The sequence below is a fragment of the Patagioenas fasciata genome, chromosome 8 (assembly GCF_037038585.1).
Source record: "Patagioenas fasciata isolate bPatFas1 chromosome 8, bPatFas1.hap1, whole genome shotgun sequence".
Classification (NCBI taxonomy): domain Eukaryota; kingdom Metazoa; phylum Chordata; class Aves; order Columbiformes; family Columbidae; genus Patagioenas; species Patagioenas fasciata.
Window position 1 is genome coordinate 36,007,262 of NC_092527.1, and position 20,890 is coordinate 36,028,151.

General features: G+C 43.5%; 1 protein-coding gene and 1 long non-coding RNA gene across 4 annotated transcripts in view; both read right to left on the reverse strand.

Moving 5' to 3' along the window:
• Nucleotides 1-1,992, reverse strand: part of PDZD8 (PDZ domain containing 8) — a 58,681-nt gene extending 56,689 nt beyond the window's left edge. The window contains exon 1 of the mRNA XM_065843150.2: nucleotides 966-1,992. Within this exon, the coding sequence (XP_065699222.1) occupies nucleotides 966-1,864 (899 nt within the window). The 5' untranslated portion in view covers nucleotides 1,865-1,992. The remainder of the gene's footprint in view (nucleotides 1-965) is intronic.
• Nucleotides 1,993-4,891: 2,899 nt separating this feature from the next.
• LOC139828572 (uncharacterized) overlaps nucleotides 4,892-20,890 on the reverse strand; it is a 73,794-nt gene continuing 57,795 nt past the window's right edge. For 2 of the 3 annotated variants that reach the window (XR_011740351.1, XR_011740349.1), the window contains 3 exons: nucleotides 16,585-16,715; nucleotides 16,088-16,262; nucleotides 7,263-8,189 (listed from right to left, as the gene is read on the reverse strand). This is a non-coding gene — a long non-coding RNA (uncharacterized lncRNA). Of the gene's footprint in view, nucleotides 5,616-7,262; nucleotides 8,190-16,087; nucleotides 16,263-16,584; nucleotides 16,716-20,890 lie in introns of those variants that run through there. The other variant, XR_011740350.1, reaches the window with a different exon arrangement.

The following is a 20,890-nucleotide window of genomic DNA, read 5'->3' on the forward strand; positions in this document are numbered from 1 at the left end:
ACGAGCTACAAAGAATAAACAAAAGAGAAATGAAACATGGTATCATAAGAGTGGTAAGACACATGACAGAAAGGGAACATGGGATCTGAACAATGAATGGTAGGACATTCAACTAAGGGTGGAATCAAAGTAAAGATGCCTCTTCTGCTACAGAAATCACAGAACGGTTGGGGTTGGAAGGGATCCCTCGAGATCATCTTGTGCAACTGCCCTGCAGGTTCACCTACAGGAGGTTGCAAAGGACTGTGTCCAGGTGGGTTTTGTATATCTCCAGAGGAGACCCTCATGAATACCACTGAACATTAATGCAGTTTGTGCTGTAGTATGTGCATTTATGAAAGAAAACACAAAAATCTAAGAGGTCCCTCGAAGTTTTACTTACCACAATAGTGGCAGTACCTCCCTTATCAGCTTTTAGATTTCTCCAGTTACTGTAGAAATTCAGCAAACCAGAAAGGAAGAGGACACCATATCTCATGGGATCTCAAAAATACTCCCTAGAGAGTGAAATGTATTCCTTCTCACATTAAGTAACAACCACCTTGCCTCTATAGGTAAGCATAAGCCACAGATCTCATCCAGGTGGCTCACCGATGCCAGAAGCCTCGGCGAAGAACACCCCAAACCGTACACATTTTGCACAGAGCCACCCTTCCACCTTTTACAAGGAGGGATATCACAGTCCTGTTGTTGGACACCTGACAGGATCCCAACATTTTTTGATATCTACTAATTCTGCCATTTAGTTACATGTCTGGGGCACGACAAAATCCCATAGTGCAATGGTTTCTTCACCTATTATAAATGGAAAACCACACTTACCTTCATGGAAAGCTTTCTACATCAGACAAGCAATGTACAAGCTGTAGAAACGCCAAAATCAATCTCTTTTTATTTACTAAGAGCAAAACAGCAAATCTAATGCACACCACCAAAAGTAACATCGAGGACACAGGCTGTCTTACCTGATTTTATAGTTGGGTAAGGTGTGCTTGCGCTTAATCACTTTCCTGAACTGGTTCACAATGATGGAATTGAGCTGATGCACCGTCCTCCCTTCAAACAGCGACTTGGCTTCGATCAGTATCAGCGGGTCATCCATAAAGGAGAATGACCAGTGCGTGAAGGGCCGGCGCGTGAAGACCAGCTTCAGCCTCCCCATCACCCGGGAGATCTTGACGAAGAGGTAGGCCGACTTGCCAAAGACCAGGTCGGCATCGATGGCCAAATGGAAGCCACCGTTGTACTCCACGTCCACCTCAAAGCCCAGCTCCTCCGGGCAGCCCTCTTCATTGCAGAGCACCGGCCGAATGAGCTTGACCGACTTGAAGACAGGCAGGACGTTGCCGAGACAGACATCTCTGAGGCTGAGCCCCTCCAGCACCTTCCCCGCCACCTTGGTCTGCAGCAGCTCCTCGAACTCCACCTTGATCTTCTTGGTGACCCAGTCCCTGACCAGGGCCGTGTCCCTGAGCTCCCTGAAGAGGAACAGGAAGATGGCATTGAGGAACTGGCACGTCTCCTCGCGGGGACAGGGGTCCGCAGGGGGCTCCGGCGGCTGCTGCGGTGGCGGCTGTTTGGCGCTGGGCTCCGGGCCCGGGGCGGCGGCGGGAGCCGCGGCGGCCGGCGCTGAGGCCGGGGCAGCTCCGGGAACCGGCTCCGGAGCCGCCTGGCTGCCGGCCGGCTCCGAGCCTTGCAGGTATTCCCTGAGGGTGGAGTCGGGCGCGACGCGGGTGTAGATGGTGCCGGGGAAGCCCGCCGCGGGGGGCTCCGGCTCCCTCCTATACAGCAGCAGGAGCTGCAGCAGGAGCGTGAGGAAGCAGCCGGCCAGCGCCGAGAGCAGGATCACATAGACCAGCAGCATCCTCGCCGCCCCGCGCCCCGAGCGCGCTGCCCTCACCGCGCCGCCGCCACGGCGGGGGCCGCGCCCGCAGGCCGGCGTTTAACGGCGGCGGCCGCCCGAGGCCGCCTCATCCGGGTCCCCCCACCACCCTCTCCGCGGCGGCGGGCAGGGGGCGGGGCGAGGGTCTGGGCCAGCCAACGGGAGGCGCGGCGCTCCCCTCCGCGCGGCCCCATTGGTAGAGACGGGAAGGCTTCGCCGGATACGTCACGGCACAGCGCGGTGTGGCGTCACAACGCGAAGGGCGCATGCGCGGGCGGTGAGGCTCCGCGGGCGCGCTGTGGGCGGCCCGGCATGGGGGGCGGGCACAGGTACACGAGACCTCAGGAGCTGTCTTCAGAGCGAGACGGGGCTCTGTGGCCACCTCCCGTGAACGGGAGGGGCCGTGAGCGCTCTTTTGGGTGCCTCGCCGTGAGGACACCGGGTGGCCAGTTCACCTGAGCACCCGCGGGTGCCGTTCTGTCGATCGGGGGTGTCCGAGCCGCCGTCCGCCGCAGCACTGAAGGCAGCCCTGCCAAGCGAGGGGCCTGGGCCGGGGCCCCGTTGGTTCGGGCTCGAGGAATGTCCGAGGAGTGACAGGAGAGAAGGGACGTTTAGTGTCGTCAGGTAGATGCTGATTTAGTCAAATTGCCAATCGGCAGAAGGACAATGTCTGTTTTCCTGTCACTTCCTAGAACCTCTTCTGCGTCTCCTGCTGCCGGGAGATACTTTCAGCAAATCTTGAAAACATTATATAGATAACATTTTATTAAGCTCTGCTATTATTGGTGATAATATATTAATCTCTTTCCATCCTCTTCAGCTATTTATTAATGCTTGAAAGCCACCATTGAATAAATAAAGTAAAACAAAAACGAAACAAACAAAAAATGGAAACAAATATGTGGAGGAAAGGAATACAAAGCAAAAAAAGCTGAGAACTTTGTACGATGTCTTAATATTCAGCCTGTGATGTACATGAGATCATTTGTCACTGTGTGGGACTGAGCTCCCGTGACAATCAAGGACATCAAAATTTCGTTGTGCCCCAGACTGCGGGTTGTTGAAGTCGGAGGGGTGAAGAGTGGGTGTCTCACCTCCCAAAATGTGCACAGCCCTTTCAGAGGAGGCAACAGGTGTAATGCGGGCAGGAGGCACAGGCAACAGCAGCCCATCAAACCAAGGACCAGGAAGATTGGGCATTTATAAAAAGTGCTTTAAAAGCAGTGAAGAAGGATAGAAGAAACATGATATGAGGCAGGACTATGATGAGTGGGAAGAACATGTGTAGAGGCTTCGGAAAGAATGGCTTGGGACATTTTGAGAGACTAGCCCAGAAGACCCATTATGTTAAAATTTGTTTTACAGAAGTCTCATATTGAAGAACCATATTTTTACTGGTGAACGTAAACATAAACATACTTTAAAATTGCTACTCCAATTCAGCAAACTCATTTAAAGGCCCAATCAAAGCTGTATGTACTGCTGAAGAATGCACTATGACAGCTGCACATTGTTTTTCCAGGTGCTTCCCTCTGTCAGGCGTAGCCTTTTCTTTTGATCTTGAAATAGAAGTTTTTTAATTTCTGAAAGCCACAATTCAGGCAAAAGTTACTTAAATGATAAAGCTTGGTGGTTTTTACACCTGTTTTCATTTTTATTTAAATATCTATCTAAAAGCTCTTAGATAATGTTATATTTTAACAAAATAAAAGAAAATGCAGGCTCATATTGTTGGTTATGTTTTTCCCAACCTCCAGAATTGCTTGAAAACGCAAACAAGAGGACAAAAAATGTAAAATTTAAATGCCAGGAAGGTAAAAGTCCTCTTCCCCTTCCCCCTTTGTGAAGTCTGTGGGGTGAGAGGATTGAAAAGCTCTTAATGATGCAGCGCTGTGGTTTGAAACTGGAGATGCAGAGTATGAATTTTTTATAGGTCTTGTGACTGAAAGTTGAAATGCCTGGCTGTTTAACAGAGCATTCTATAGAAATACCAGAGAGGTCATTAGTCCAACATTTGAACTGCTCTGTTATGGCTCTTTACCGTGGCTAATACAGGCATATGCAGTAGGAATGGAAAGGTTTTGGATTTTCAACTAAATGGCTTTTCAGATAAGGAGTAATATGTTCAGAAGGGCAACAGCATCCTTGGTTTTGAGTGAGGAGGAACAGCAGGAGGAAAAAAAAAAAAAAGAAAAAGTAATGTTGGGTATGTCTCAATTGAGTATTTTCTTGTGTTAAACAAGCAGAATAGGAGATTTGGCACATTTTGTGCACCTGATGTCAGCTTAAGAGCCTCTGAAATGTTCAGCTCAGTAATCGCTTTTCTCCTCTCCCAGGACTGTTTTCAAGAGGAGCTGTGTTATCTTAAAGACACATAATGAAGCAAGAATTTGGTGTGTTAGCATTTCCAATGAGAATGGAAGAATGAAGGAAAATAGCAGCAAATGTGTTAATATGAATACAAAAAGGATGTGCAAAAATGTTATATAACATAAAATAGGATTGAAATAAGAGAGAAAATAAAACTATTTAAATTTACCAGGTAGGGGAGAAAAAAAAAAATCATCTTAATACCATCTAAAAGTGGCCTTTAAGAACACACTTCACTTTGGCTTCAATTTCGAAGTTGCTATTTGCATTCTCTGGAAGTCTGGATAAATAGAAAGGTATATGCAATTGCACTGATTTCCACTCTGGTTGCAGAGAGCTTTGTAAAACTCTGTAGAATATCCTCAACGCGCTTTGAACAGCTGGAAATTATGAAGTAGGATGCAAGGCATGCAAAACAGAAAAACGATAGAGCCTATATGTGTATTTGATCTTTTTAGAAAGTACTAGGGAAGAGTTTATTAAAAGGGATATTTCACCTGTATTTAAACAAGGAAAATATTATTTTCTTTTGCAAATCAGTTTAGGACGGGATGGCAACAAACCTCTAAGTGTAGAGCTTCAAAACCAGCTTTTACCATTTTGTAGGAGATTGCAACAGTGATACTGTAGGAAGATTGCAAAATATAGAGCCAAATAATTTATAATAGAGAACAAGTAGCACAAGTTCTCATCAGGGACATGTGTTTGAGCCAGTTCTCCTGTTCTAAACAGAGTAGTGGCACCCAGGGCACATTTGTTTTATTCATCTCATTCATGACTGATCCAAGGATCTTTGGGTTTAGGAGCATTTTTTGTTACCCCAGACAGTAGAACCTGTCAAAGGGACACATGTCGTGGTACTGAGGAAAGAAATGCTCATATCACAAGCTTGGAAAAGCAGTTACAGGTGTGTACTGGGTTTTGTTTGGCTTTCTTTTTTCAGAACTGCCAAGCAGTCCAGATTATTTTTCAAAGCAGGAAGTGCTGGGTCATTTTGTAATGAGTGGGTTTTGTAATTTTTTTCATCACTGGGCTGGAGTCGTTGCTTGCTTTTGTAATATCTGCTGGCAAAATGATTTTGCTCTTTCGTGGGCCTCCTATTGTTTTTGTAATATGTGTCTTAGAAACCAAAATTAGATTATCATTCTCATGGTGCTGCATGAAACAGGATTTAGAAAGTGATTAGGTAAATTTATGAGGAAAAAAAAAATCCATTGAAGGCTATTCATTACAAAAATTGCTGGAAGTTACACTGGTGACAGACTGCTGGGGGGTGTCCTTTTAATTGTCCTCATGTGTCTCCAATTTCAGACAGGATACACTGCACAGAGAGCAGCCGATCTGGTCCAGTTATGAAGATAGGCTAAAAAAAATAGAAATACAGTGATCAGGACTGCTTCCAGCTCTAGTTCTGAACTCTACCAAGCACAATATCATCAGGTGATCCTGCATTTTTTTGGAGTGAACCTCTTTAAAAATACTGAGGCTTTAGAGCATATGAGATTTCCTTTGATGCCATCTAAATTCCCTTTTTTTTTTCTTATTTTTAAATTCTGCCTCGGAAGGGGCCGGTTGCAGTCTGAGTCTGCTTCCAGTGCTGGCAGAAAGGGTCCATCCCACCTCCACCTGGTCCCTGGGACAATTTCGGTTCAGCTCACCTGGGGAAACTCCTCTGTCGCGACACCCCTGAGCCCATTCCTTGCACAGGGGACCATCCATCTCATGTGGCTCAGCACTCATTTCCAAATCCCTCAAATACATTTCACTGCCATGAGCTAAGTTCAAGTTTATTCACTTCCATGAGACAAAAAAATCAGTTTGGGTGGTATTTAGGTTATATTGGTGCTATAGAGAACCACCAGCCTGAATGAATTGTTTGATCCATTGAGTTGAGTGTATCCATTCATCCTGCTGAAAAATCTGACCCCTCAGCTTTTAGCTATTTTTAAAGATGGCAATGGAGAATTTTAGGAAACTTTATTCTTATGCTAGAAATGACTAGCCATATGAATTCAGAAAAGGAAGCTAGGCCTATGTTTTCAGGACTGGAATGTATCTTACATGCTGCTTTTTGGTTAGATCCTACCTGAGGTGTCTAAACCTCAGTTTTCAGAGCTAAAGAGAAACTGCAGAGGTTATTGTGAAATTTCGAATCCTGTGTGTAGCAGGAAAAAAATCTGTTGGTGGCCCAAAGGTGTAGATGCCCCAAATGGACATTCACTTCTGAAAAAAGAGGCTTTTAACATTGTGTCTCAACTTACAGATCAAATATGATCTGTCTCACAACAGGGATACTCTGGTTGGTTATGAAACAGCTTTGCAGTCTTACATGCAACAAGTAAATCGCTTGAGTTGGTTGGTAATCGTGGCTTAGCGCCCAGTCTGGATCAGAATGTGTCAAAACGAGAGTGAGGGTTTGCATCCAAGATTTGGTTTGGCCCAAATGCAAATCCAGTATTTTGACTGAAGCTCATCTTTAATTATCATCAAAAGTATGTTCTGCTTGTTTAATCAAAAGCTTAACATTTTGGATGTAAAGGTGCTTTGGGTACTTACTTCAAGAGGCTCATGCTCTAGCTTAAAGTATCCTGGGTCTTAATTAGGGATTCTGTTGCTATCTCACCCAGACCCTGGCTTTTATTATATCAGGAAACAACATCCTCCATGTAGCAACTGTGGGACTGAGATAACTTGTCCCAGATTAAAAAAAAAAGGGGGGGGGGGCAAAAAAAGCCATTTTAAATGTAAATATAACAAAACCAGTCTTTTTATATTATCAGTATCCAGACAAACTGAAGATTTCCTTTATTATTTGCCTGCTGTTGCTTCTTAAGTCCAGGAACTGTTCTTTAATTCTCAGATGCGAGTGAAGTTTGTCACATGTATTTTGCTTCTTACTGCATTTGCTTTACTGGTTCCTGGTATTCATGTAAATGCTAGCTTGCTTAAGCTTTAGAAAGTGATGTTTGGGATACTTATTATCACATTTGTCATTTAGTCTTCACTGAAATACTTTTTATTTACATATGCTGAAGCAGATTCCCCATCCCTGGTAAGAACTACTGGCAGCCTCCCTGAGGCCCCCTTGCACATTTCCAAATCATCTTTCTCAGATTGGAGATTGTTTTAGCTACTTCCCCTAATACATTTCAAGCATAATTACACTATGATCAATATGTTCTAGATGTTCTGCAACCTCACATTATTTTTTTTAATACTTGGCTCACTTCCTGGATTAGTCCAGAGCAGCCCCTGGTTGATGGAGAGGCTTGAAAAGACTGCATTTAAAAAGCGTTTTTGAGTTTGTAGAAAGGTTCAATGGCTAAAGAGTTAATACACACTTCAGGGATGAGCGTCATTTTTAAGATCAGGGTCCCCGTGAGGCTTTGTGCCTCCCTTGCCCTTCATTAAAAGTGCAATTCCCTGCATTGCTCTGCAGGTAGCTGGTTGTTCTCATGGCTGACGCAGCTGCTGGGCTGGAGTTTCTGCCTCTGGTCCTGGCAGCAGCCGGTCACAGATCATCTGCTCTCTCTCTTTAGCCTCTGGATAAGCTCAGCCAAATCAGGCCACTGCGAGAAGCTTCTTCCTTCTGCTGGAGGTCACCACCCCTGCGGTAAGGTCAGAGCTGGACACGTGTCCGTGCTGCAGCCATTTCGGTGCAGAGCCGAGACTCTTTATTTGCCTTTATGGCCGTGAAGCGGCGCAGGGCTGAAAGGGCTGCACAGGGGGAGTGGGAAAGAACCGCCTGGAAGTTCAGCAATCCGAGCCTGAGATCCGTGTCCTCGTCTCGGGAGAGCGCTTACTTGTGCAAATACCCAGTAATCCAATTTCAGCAGCGACAGTCCTGGGATCGGTGACGTGCCGTGGCAGCTCTTGGGTTTCTGTAGCTGCTTGCAGCTCCCATGTATCCTGACGCTGGCTCAGCTGGAAAGAAAAACTAAATAAAGAGAGAGTAAAGGATTTGAGTGAAGCTGCCCCAATTCTCCAAGCCAGACGGAGTATCTCAGAGGTTTCTTGGTAAAAGAAGATTCTGGGATTTCTCCATTATTCACTTTTGCATCTCTGATTCCCCCTTAAGTTTCATACATGGTATCAAGCCACTAAAAAGGGAAAAAAGGGACTTTGCTGGTCAAGCTGACATCTCCTGAGTCCCTGGAGAAGGTGTGGTGTGTGTTAAGTGTGATGGGAAGGCAGAATCCACATAGGACTGTATGTAAAAACCGTACATCTAAGCATGTATAAACGTGTTTGCGCAGCTGAAACTTTCACAAATGCCTGAAGAGATCCGTTCATTTTTCCCTCCTGGTTTGGTCAGCCCTCCCAACCTAACAGTTTAAACTGAAGTGAAAATAACTTGTTCCAGGCAGTCAAAGCCAGACCAGGCATTTTGATGTAAATAAATCTGGGGGGTGGAAAATATCTATTTTAGAGGTGAGTCTGACAAGCACTGAGTAACGAAAGAGTTTCCTCAGTTCCCACCACAGAGCTGGAAGATGGCCATTTCAGCTCCATTCCTTGCATGAACTCAAGGCCATTTGAGCGTGGAAAAGTAGACTGGCTCTTTCTTGCATGATCTTTTGTATTGGCAGGAAGCTTGGGAAAGGTAAATGGAAACAGTTATTTACATATTCTCATTTCTATACCTTCCTACTAACAGGTTTTTACAACAGCCTTCCCATGCCTGTATTGATGTTTCTGCACTCAGAGAATGAAAACATGCATGCGGACTCCCATGAATATTCTTTACACATGTAGTTTTATTCCCTTCACAACTTATTTTTGCACAAAAGTAGCTTTTCTTCGGGAGACGGCCCAAAGACTATGTTTAATGACAAATAATAATCATTGCACAGATGTCTGGGCTACATATTGTAATACATTACATATGTATGCACCTGTAATACATATACCTATCAATCTGGGCTACGTATTTGTAATAACATAAGTTACTCTGTTCAACTATGTAGGACAAACAGCTATATTACTGAAATCTCTATAAATACCATTAGTAACACGTTTCAGCTGAGAAAGCATAACGCTACAATTCCTGTCTTTTTCCCGTTGGAGTTTATTTAATAGTCTGGTTTCATACTGCGCTGTCTGCGCTGCTTCTGTTGGGAGTCTGTTCAGAGCAAGGCAAACACCGGCCAGATTCAAATTCGCCCAGAAACACAACCTCACGTTTCACATTCAAAAAGTGATGTTTGAAAGGTCAGAAGCAACTTGTAGTTTCACAAACATTTTGCAAGTTGGAAAAGCTTATGATTTCTGTAGTAACAGAGAGATCTGGCCTTACCCTTTGACGCTGAGCCTGGGTCATAACTTTTTCACACTTTCTATGTGAATAATAAAGAAGAATAGTTAGGAAATATATTAGGGGTGGGGGGGTGTTCTAATGCTTGGATTATCAGTAAAAATAGATGGAAACCTCTGGCAGAGGTGTCATTTAAATCAGTGTTCTTCATACTCACTTCCAAACTGACAGGGAAAAAGATTCAGTTCAAATCCCTCTTAACTGGAGAATAATTTCCCCATTTTTGGACAAACTGTACTTTTGTAGCTTCATTAAGCCAGAAGACAAAACTCGTGGATATTCACACAGCTTTTGTTCTGTTCAATTTCCAACCTTTTTTCCCAGGCACTCGGTGATGCTGAGGATACTGCATTGACTGAGAAGGTGAAATTCTAGTCTGCAGGCTAAAAGAAGCAAGGAATTTGTCTGTTGTCCTCAGTATTGCTGCAAATTAGGAATTCCTCCCACTACCAGCCTACAACTTTTCAGTTATTCCAATGATTTTAGAAGCATGTCTCTGGAACCGCAGCTGCCTGAAATGCAGCCTGTACACTTCGATTTGAATTTACTTATTGAGCTCTCTGTCTAACAAATGGAAAAACTGAAGTAAATATTTTCAATATGAAATTTAAAACTTCTCTGAAATAAGCCCTAAAGAAGCTTGGCTTCCTGAATAATTTCTGCTAAAATTTGTCATCTGTGTAAGGTTATTTAATCCGAGTCAATATTAAAAAAAAAGCCAGGAAGATGAAAACTGTCACATAAAAAGTGAAACTGAAGTTCTGTGAGGGCTGCGTTTCCAAATACTGTTATTTTTATTGGAATAGGTAAAGCTTAGAATACAGTAATGAAAACTTGGAGGTCTTTTGCCAAGATTTTGACTTAACTGCTTTTGATCAGCAACGTTTTCTCAAAGCATTTTAAAAAAGCAGCCCATGTAATTACATGAGCACCAGCAATACATTTTTCTCCTTCACTGCAGTGACCTAATGGACTAAGCTTAAAGACAAATTAAATCTTTAAGGCAGTCAATACAGTTTTTCTTTGAATGCCATGTGTTGAAACTACTCAGATTTAACTGGGAGCACTCCAAATGCGTGCACTGCCAGCCCTGTGAATGATAACCCTTATTTTTGTAATAGGATTGCTGCGTTTATCACCCCAATTACAATGATCCTAAGCTTTAGAAAAGGCAGAATATATTAAGCAAGGGACATCAATAAGGGTGAAAAACTGTTAATGGAGGACTAAAACTGCAAATTTACAAACCTGTAAGAGTCGAAATACAGTGTAAACCTCCTGTCGACTGTCATTTAGTTCCACAACCTGTGTGCTCCTACATACCATCTCGTACAAGTGGGAGTATTGTCAGCTTCTACTAGTCTGAGAGAGAAATGTTACCTACATGAAATAGAATCAATGCACATCACATACAATGGCTATAATAAAGGTCTCCGTAGCAACATTAAGAACAGTTATTTTTAAATGTTCTACCTTAGTGTCACGTTCATGTTTTTTTAAATACAGCTATTAACTGTTTCCACTGCAGATGCTGCCGTGAGCTTGTCATCCAACAAAACTCCTTTGTCAAGGCTTGAAAAGATGATCCCTGCCTTATTTTGTGCAGATCACTGCAGGCTTGCTTTCCTTTCCAGTCAGTAAATATCCACTCAATATCGCATAATTATTTATCAACATGCAACTGGTCTGGAAAAGGAACCTGTAAGAGCTCCCTCTTCTCTTGGTGGGAGGAGGAGGGCTATGGGAGTAGAAAGGATCTAACAGGGAAATCCTGAGCAGGTTGTGGCCAAAGATCCCTAAAACTGGTAGCACATAAACAATGGAAAGAGGGTAGAAAATGAGAGACTGGGGAGGCACATCATGCTTGGGAGTGGGGCTGGGGGAGACAGGACGAGCACGTAAGGTGGTGAGGAGGAGGAGGAGGAGGAGGAGGAGAAGGAAGCTAGAGAGCATCTCCCCAAGCCTCCGAGAACATTGATGCAGGTGCTGCAGCAGAGGAGCCGCTGCAGGGCCAGAGCTTGGTTAAGAGAGGAAGAACAACGGAAAACAGTTGGGTTTATCTTTGGGATCAGAAGTGGCGGCTTCTGAAGGAGGAGCAGGAAGGATGATAATACTTTTCTGAGAAAGGAAGCAGCATGTCGGTTTTTCTTGAGTTCCCTTTCTTCAGACCTGTTTCCCCAGAGCTTCATGCCCTGCTGATTCCAGCATAAAGACCAAGTTAAGGCTGGTATGGATGCCCAAACATCCTCATACCCAACATTTTTCTTTGTTAACTCAGGGTAATACTGTTCCTTTCCCATGGTTTCTTACCCCTGCAGAAAACAAAGCAGCCTGCAGGGAGAATGCAGATTTCAGACAGGTAAAACAGGTAGAGAGAGGACTAAGCTCAGCCCTGTGCTTGGCGTGGCAATGGGGCTTCATTTCTGGAAGGAACAGAACACTCTTCACTGAGAGCTTCTTAAGAGACAGCTAGCAAGAGCCAATAATAGAAATAATTTATATGCTGCCATACACAGGAATGATAAAGGAGTAATAGAGGCATATACTGCAAAACCCTTGGATTGCATTAATAATATATAAATACACATACTGGGTAAAAAAACAATCAACCAAACACACACACACACACACACACACGCTAAAAAACCTCCTAAGTTTGTTAATAGAATTCTGAGATGCTAATCTTTGTTTCATTAGCTTAAAAGATAGTCTGGCAATGTTGTTTGTACCATGCAGAAATGATCCACTTTGGAGGGAGCACTAGCAGAGGAGCGTGAGAGCGTACTCATCCATTACCTGCTCTATTAATACACACACGCCTCTGCTCGGTCTCTGGAGCAGCTTAGGCACAAAGGATGTCAAAGGCAGGGGAAGAGAATTGCAGGTAAACGCGTATAAATTACATGGTAAGAAGGATGGCAGGGAAAAAAAAATGAGTGGGGTTTTGACAACAGGTCTTGTCCATGGATGTCCATGGATGTCACAGGGTGTCCGTGGATGGATAAAAGGAGTGAGCTCTGTGCCATGCTAAATCTGTTTAAGAGAGACCAGAGATCTTTAACAGAGATATATATGCAAAGAGATGCATTGGTGCAACAAAATTGCCTGGTGTGGGTGGAGCTGGTATATTTGGGAGTTCCTCTCTTTCCCTATTATTAGGAAGGGAGCACAGATTTCTTCAGCTAATTACGGCTCTGTTCTGGATGACGATTATCTAGGAAGTTCTCCTTCTTCGGACTATGTCCCCCTACGCTGTTTTGCTGGGAAAGCCTGGGAGAGAGCCTGTTGATGGCAATTTGGCCAGGCTGCCCGTATCTCTAGGGAAAGAGGAGCCATCAGCAGCGATGTGAATGCTCAGTGTAATCAGTAGGGCTACCAGCCAAGCAGGTGGGGGAGGAGGGAAGTATCTGAAGATTTAGGACCAACTGCAAGGTCTGTTCAGGATCCGTGCCAAAGAGCAGCTGGACAGGCTGCTGGCTGAAGCCTGTTATGCCACCGCAGTTCATAACCAAGGTAATTGTCTGTGTTTGATTTTACACAGGAGATTTGTGGGCTTTAATACTTCCTCCACACCAGTTGCTCAGCGTATCTGATGCTGTAACATGAGCTTGCCGGCTTTCTTGTTGGTTAAAAGGGCACCGTCAAGGACATTTTCCAAGTATATGCCAAGTTATTTGTGAAGCCCTCTCAGAACAGTGAAAATATTACTTTTCCACAAGGCCAAGTTCTTTGCTTCCTACAGTTACTCTCATCAGCGTGACTCTTCCCACAGTAACTTTCTTTTTAGCAACTTTTATGGGAAAGGTGCATTTACTGGGAGAGACTGTTCACTTGGCACAAGATAGGTGTCATTAAAGCAAGCACAGGTTCAAATTTAGGTGAAGGAGAAGGTCACAGATGTAATGAAGATTTAAAAACAAATTACTGCTGCTCTATTACACACGGTCTACTTTTACCTTCTACTTCCCCATGTTTAACTTTCAGTAGCATTAACAGTAGTATCACAGTCTATGGTGGGTTTGAATTTTGCGTTTGTTTTGTTGTTTTGCTTTTTTGACACAAATGTTATCTACAGAAACAGGTTTTGGTCAGAATTCAGCAGCACAGCCCTGTCTTCCCTTCCCTACACATCATTCTGGCTCAAAATATTGCTCCTGTGTTATTCTGTGTCTGGGCTCAAGTTGCCCGGCTTCTAGGGTGGTTTTACTTTGAATCTGCTGCATCCCATAATTCAGGGAGGGTGTTGTAATGATTTGGATACCAAGCATGAAGGGAAGGACAGCCCTGCCCTAACTCTCACCACAGATCTCAGCCGAGACGCTTCACATCTCCAGAAGGTATGTTGTGAACTGAATCCTCTTTAAGGCTCTTCAAGCCTTAAAGTCACACCTATAGGATCAGGGTAAGTGTACTTACTGAAGTTACAAGCTGTTTAAATAACTTGGCCGTGTAGGCACATCTGGGGCAGCTGGAATAAATATCCTTAACCTTCATCCTCACGCGTGAGCTGAGTGTAGCTCTTGTTGGAGGCCATGGCTGGAGGAAAGTGCATTACGCTCTATCAACAGACCGCACGGCGAGTGAGGGTGCTGCGGTTGCTCACACTACATTTTCTTTCTCTGTGGCTTGGTGACTCATCTTTCACACTTCCTTATTATCCCATTTACCGACAATACAAAGTACCCTTTTCTAATAGATAAGCATTTAGAAATACTGGGGTTTTGGTAAACAACAGAAAAATGGTTCTTGGTAGCCATTAAGAGTTTGTATTCACAGCTTTTCTTCATGCAAATGTATGTCCTTTCCGTAGCCCACTGCTTACCTAACTTAATAGTTTCAGCAATACCACTGATGTACTTAGTGCTTCTCTAGTCCATAATTTGTGATGGATGGTGAGAATTTGCCGTATCTGATCCTTAGCATCTGAAGATTTTGTGCTCAATAAATCTCATGGGTTTTTTTTCATATTTTTGTCTGAGAACAAAACTACTAATGACTTTTCTGAGATTGCCTTGGTTTGTTCTGCTCTAGCTGGTGCCTGTTTGCTGATTAGCTCATCTAAGGAAATTAAGTCTGCATTGGTCTGGCAGACAGTGCATGTGTTCTTGTGCACTGTGACAAAGTAGCAGGTGGAGAACTTGAAAAGCATAGCCTGTTATTTGTAAATGTAATAAAGATGCCAAAGAGTAACTTGCAAGATTTTGCTGGACTTGTAGATCCAAACAGGCTATCGCTAATTAGATACTGTAGGCTAACACAGCTGAGTGGATGAAAAAGCACATAGAGGATAGTTGTAATAAAAGAAAATACGTTTTCCTGCAAGAAAAAACGGAGAGAAGCTTCTGTCTTCTCATACTGCAGATACTGGGGCTTGTGATTTTATATTCTAAGGTTTTTTTGTTGATGTGTTGTCTTTTGTTTGTATTGTTTTGAAACTGAGCCTGGAATATGTTATTCCAGGGCTTTACTTCAGTGCCTCAGTAGTTAACCACACAGAGACATATAGCTGCATCCCTCAGGTTTCCCGTGGCATTAAAAGCCTCACTGAATAACCAGCACAATACAAATACACAATCTTTTTTACAGCTTCTTCTGGAGACTGAGGAGTGTTCTTAGCTTGAAGAAAGAAAATATGGTCTAAAGCTTCATCCTCACAGGTCTTTGGGACATGGAGCTCTAAAACTTAGTTCTTTTTGAACAGCAGAGGATGCAAAGCCAACCCATACAAAACAGATCAGCATCTGCATGTCAGTGTGTAGAACAGAACAGCAAAGAACATGAGATCATTAGATCTCGCCAAGGTTTGTTCAGTCAGGCTTCCTGTAATGTGATACTAAATCTAGCAACAGAGAAATACTGGAAAACCAAAGTGCAAATCCTTTACAGGCAATAATGTGCCATTATATCTTGTCTAAACGGTTGGTTTCACTGCTACTTATTGATGTTAACAGGAAAGTTTTGTAGTTGTGTAGGCAAACTCAAGCAATCTTTACAATGAAAAGGATTTTTAGTTTCTACCTTTTTTTGCCCGCAGATTGAGCCCTGACAGAGCTAGAATCAGTGCAAGGAGAGTCGAACTCATGCATAAAAATACAAAGCATGAGTTGCCTTTTTTCATCTATGGCTAATGATGCAACTGGTACCATCGCCAGGGAACACAACCCTCATTTCTTGACAATTTTGGAAGAGCATGAGTACATTTCCCATCACACAGCTGAGTTCCCTCACCTCTAGATAATTAAAGCTACAATGAGCTCTTTTCTAGAGAGGTCCTAAGAGGACAGCTGAGAGGAAATAAAAGATAGACAGGGAACTCTACACTTCCCTGCATTCAGAAGAGCCTGAGACAGGTCCACCTAAAACCAGATAAGAATCCCATTCACCCTCACTCCCCTTGGGTGATCCACTTGTGGTATCACCACCACAGAACAAGTCACCTATTTCCTGAGTGTCTCAATACCTGAGACTTTTCTGGACAGAAGCACATTTTTTTTACCATAAGTTAATAGAAAGTTTTTTACCTTATCAGTTCCTCTGTGTTAATCTTCACTGGGAACTGGGTTGGTCTTTTTACATGGGCTGCAGGACAGACTTAGGGTCAGTGCTGTATTTGCTCCTCAAGGTATATCCTTGTACATTGTTTGGATTTCTAGTGTGTAAAGTGACAGAACTTTCCAGCACAGGGATGAAGAAATCCTGCAGGTAAGGAAAAGCAACAGGTCAGGTACCACTCCTCCTTCTACAAACAAGGTTTTCTTTTCTGGTGGAAGGGTTGGGAGCATGAGGCAAAGGGTGAGCTCCAGCCTTCCTGAGGTGATTGCATTGCTGACAGTCACCCCTACTTTGGCCTGGTACTTGGCTTACAAGTATCTACATGAGACCAGGTACCAACAGAGTTTTATTGTTTCAGCCCTTGTCAATGGATTTGGGCAACACTATAATGTTAATTTACTTATTTTTGATGGGGGCAAGCTGTCAAAAAAGAGATAAAACTCTATTTTCCTCCAACAAAACTTACCTTCTAGAAAGCTCAAGGAGTTCCGCCTTTATTTTTTGCTACAGGAATGTATGGCCTTTTTTCTTTTCAGGCAGCAGCCACCCTCCATACATATTGCCTCTTTTGCAGGTGGGTCACCTGAGGACCTTATCCTGCCAGGGAAAGATTAATAACAATAATAATAAGTACTCCAACCACCCCTTTTAAGGTTTCCTTTCTTAGTGAACTGCCAAACCTACAAATCTCAAACCTCTGAGGAAGCAAATCTCAATATTTGCTCTGAATTCAGCCAAGTTTAATCCTATTACTTTCTATTAACCCCTGTTAGACTTACACTGCCTCATAAAGGCTCTGCTAGAGACCAGTATTCTCACTTACTCCCTTTTTCCTTCCTTTCAACCAACCTGCTCCATTTCCCAGCCTGGCACCAATGACATAAAGCTTTCAATTTTCAATTTCTTCCTTGCAGCCTGATGTTTTTCTCACGTTATCCTGACATCTGGCAGTGGTAATCTGTTAACTCTCTCCTAGATCATAGGATGTTTCATATCCCATGTCAGCGGGGTAGCCAGGTAGTAGCTCATATGTAGTAGCTCGGAGCAGCTATGGACACAGGCACTGTTTGCTTTCCTCTTCTGTTTCCTTAGCAGGAATCGGGCTTCTAGATAGTAATGAACTTCTTGGTCTGTTCAGTACATTGGGAGAGAGGTGGTAATTTTACTGCTGCAGTATTAGTTATGTCCTTGGATATCTTTTGGGAAGTCAGCCCAAAATTTTCTGAAATGAGCAGAATCTGGATTTTCTGAAGATACACACCTCTGTTAGAAATGAATATGAATTGTCTATAATATGATTGTTAGTAAGTACCAGCTGAGTATAAATACTTGCATGTGTTTGGTGCTTTACCATTGAATAATATGATCTTGCTGCCATCTGTGTCCTATTTGTAGTCTTAGCATCTTTTAATCCCAAAAGAAGACTAAGCATTGCCAATTAAGTAAACAAGCATTACAAGAAATGGGAGGAGGAGATAAATGACAGCCATCCTGACATTCACAAAACAAAAAGTGACATGCCAGAAATGCCAATCATCATACTGTCCTTAAGCGACCATCCTCAACAGACAAGCAGGATGTTTTATCAGGCTGCTATCTCAGATAAAGCATCAGCAGGACCTGAAGGTCTGGCTTATGTGCCTCTGCTTTTTAGTTTCAATACGTATGTTTTTAGACTCTGTACATTTTGTCATTCCTCAAAGTATCCATATTCTAAATGTAAACATGAGTAGTGAGCAGGGAGTTTACTCACACACTTCCCATAGATGTGCAAAATTTGTTGCTCAGGCACCTAAATATAATACCTGGCTCAAGTGCAAATCGAGTACACAGTGCTACAAACAAGGCAAGAACATTACCAAAGCCTGGGGCTCAAAAATGAGTGAGTTCCTGCAGTGTAATGAGTTACTTACTGAGCATCAGTGGAGCCAGATGCTCTCAGCCTGTCACATATTTGAGGAAGAATGTGTTCATTTAGAAAACAGGAGAAAAAAAAGGATTTAAGATAATGCATTTTTGCTGTGTATTTGTGAGGGTCTAGAAATATGCATGTGGTTGAAACCGCAGCATCAACAAACACACAGTAACTCTCCAACCAATGGTAACTTGACTATCTCTCCCAACCCTGAGCTGAACCGCAGCTGTCACTTCAGATTAGAACTGAGCAAAAGGCACGAGGCGGTCAGAGAGCGTGTAAACTCAACTTCTTAAATTGCAAGCGAGATCAAGTGAGGAACACTATTTTACCGAGGATTTACTTTGTGGAGTCACAGCGTCAGCACTTTACTAAAGAAAAGCCTATTGTCTCTGAGGGAGAGCCGAGCACTTCTTAGTGCATATTTAGTCAGTAAAATATATTCTTTGCTTGGCTCATGCTGGGCTGTTCTGACCACACACTGGGCCAGTGGCTATTTTTCTAACACACTAAGAAAGAGAAGCAAGGTCTTCTCCAAGTTCCCCGAATCGTACAAACCAGCTGATTCACTTGTCAGTGGCCTGGTGTGTATTCCCCATCAGGAGCTAAGTCACTCTGCAACCCTGGATCAGCAAGAAGTGAAGTGAGTGGCTGCGATCCAAGGCAGGGCTCCTGTGTCTGCTCACTCAAGGTCAGGGAGCTATTTGGACACTTGAAGTATGTGCTTTGCTGTATTTAGCACACTGTGGGCTGGAACACCATGATAGCATGATAAGAAAAGGAAAAAAAAAATTGAGATGTAGAAAAAATCACTCCTGATGTAGGATTGCCAAGTTGGACTTGGACTACCTGGATCTAGTGGCCATTTCTAAATCTCTGGAAATAATGCTATGAGAGTTTTAATCAGTATCTGTGCTGGGAAACTCTGTATTTCATACGCATTTCCCTGTAAAAAAGGAAGAATTATTAGCAGTTCCCTCACTGTGTTATATATAAACTACAACGTCTGTACAGCTCTGTGCAGTGCAGATAGCCCCTTTGCTCAGACAGCATTACCAGAAGAAACCAACCAGATAAACAGAAACCACCTGAGAGCCACAAAGCCCTTTGAAAAAGAATGATAAAACAAGCTGCCAGCCTACACAGGCAACCCAAGTTCTTCCATAAGACCTTTACCTTTAGCTCACCTGAAAATACCTGGTTGAGTGAATTAAGCTTCTTACAAAGGCCAGCACCAATGCAAGGGAACGTGCTTCGCTGTGTGGGTCAGAGCAGAGCAATAGCTGCAAGGACAAGAAGTTGTTGCACCAGCCCTCAAAAATATGATTTGGGCAGATATGGTGTTTTTCTTCACTCATTGGACAATGGTGCTTATAAAAACTGTATACAGTTTTTTGCATACAGAAGACTTTTAAGATATATGTAACTAGTAGTAAATCCAGATCATTCTATTACAACCCAAAATTACTGTAGCTGTCTCAATTTGTGGCCACTGGATGTCACTACTGATCCATTTCAGAGGACCAGCAGATTTTTTTATGATAGCAAAACAAAAACTCTCCTAATTTGGAGAAAATGGAATATTATTTTACTTTTTATTATTGTTTATGAGAACTTGTCAGCTTATTTTCCTAAGTCGGCGTAGCAAGCCTGTCACCCTGTCTGGAAAGAGCACAGGCACAAACTGTTTTCTTCCTATGTCTCCTCAAGGAAGACACCTTGGGATCAAGGAGAAGAAACTGCAGCTTCTAAAGTGATGGCATCACTTCAAGGCCAGCGTAGAGCGGGATCATCTCCGTGCAGCCTGGGCTTATGGGCTGGGGAACCCAAGAGACAGGCAGGTGTGGATGCTGGGACCCCGCGAGAAGGTGTGGGTGCTGGGACCCTGCTTTGCTGGGGCTGGTACTAAGGGCCAGCTTATCACAATCCCCTTTTCCCTGCCTCTTCTATGGAGACAGTGCAGATCTGCTTGTTTTCTTGGGGGTAAAAGACTGATCACATGTATTACAAATATTAAAAAGCAGTGGGGACACGACACCTGCTAGGTCACTAAAGATGAGTTCTCTATAGATCCATTCCACTGTGTCAGACTCTTGCATAGACATCAGGGGGGAGGCAGGTCTGCTTCTGAAGCCCTGCAGTGAAGGAGGTAGCAGATGAGAAGACAAAAGGATTATTTTCTGTGGTATCTTTGCTCTGCTTTGCTGGCATCCCCACAGACAAGAGGGGAGGCGATCTGATAGGAACAGATGAAATGTGGCACTGGGGAGGAAAGAGAGGTGACATCAAGATTTGGATGCGAGACTGGGGTTTTATGGAAAGGAAAGAGAAGTTAAGAAGATTCTGGAACAATCACATAATGAAACCAGGAATCAGCCTTGCTTCTCGGAGACCTTTGTGCAGATGATGTACACTTACACCCTCAGTGCAGTGCTCTGGAGAGTCTGACAGCACGGACCAGCCCGACCGGTGGAGCGCTCTGCTGAACGCTCTGCCAGTCCACTCTGCACCACCTGAGTCCCACCTCATGCCAAGGGTGCTCGGCACTTCCCAGGAGAAGGTTCTGTTTCCCATGTGGTATAGCTTCACTAAACTCTCATCATTCAAGCTGAAAATTTCTGTTAGAATTTCTGCCTCAAGCTGAGAAACAAGGGGATAAAGCTATTAACCTATTTTATTTTTTTTAAGAAAGAGAAAGAAAAAGAAAATAGAAATCATATATATATAGTAGAGGCTTCTAGAAATTAAAAATTGGACTCTTCCAGGATTTATCATCTTAGGCAGGCAGGGGTCCTCAAACCGTTTAAAGGCTGGGTGACAGCTTGAGAGGAAAAACGAAACCAGGATCAGGCAGCTA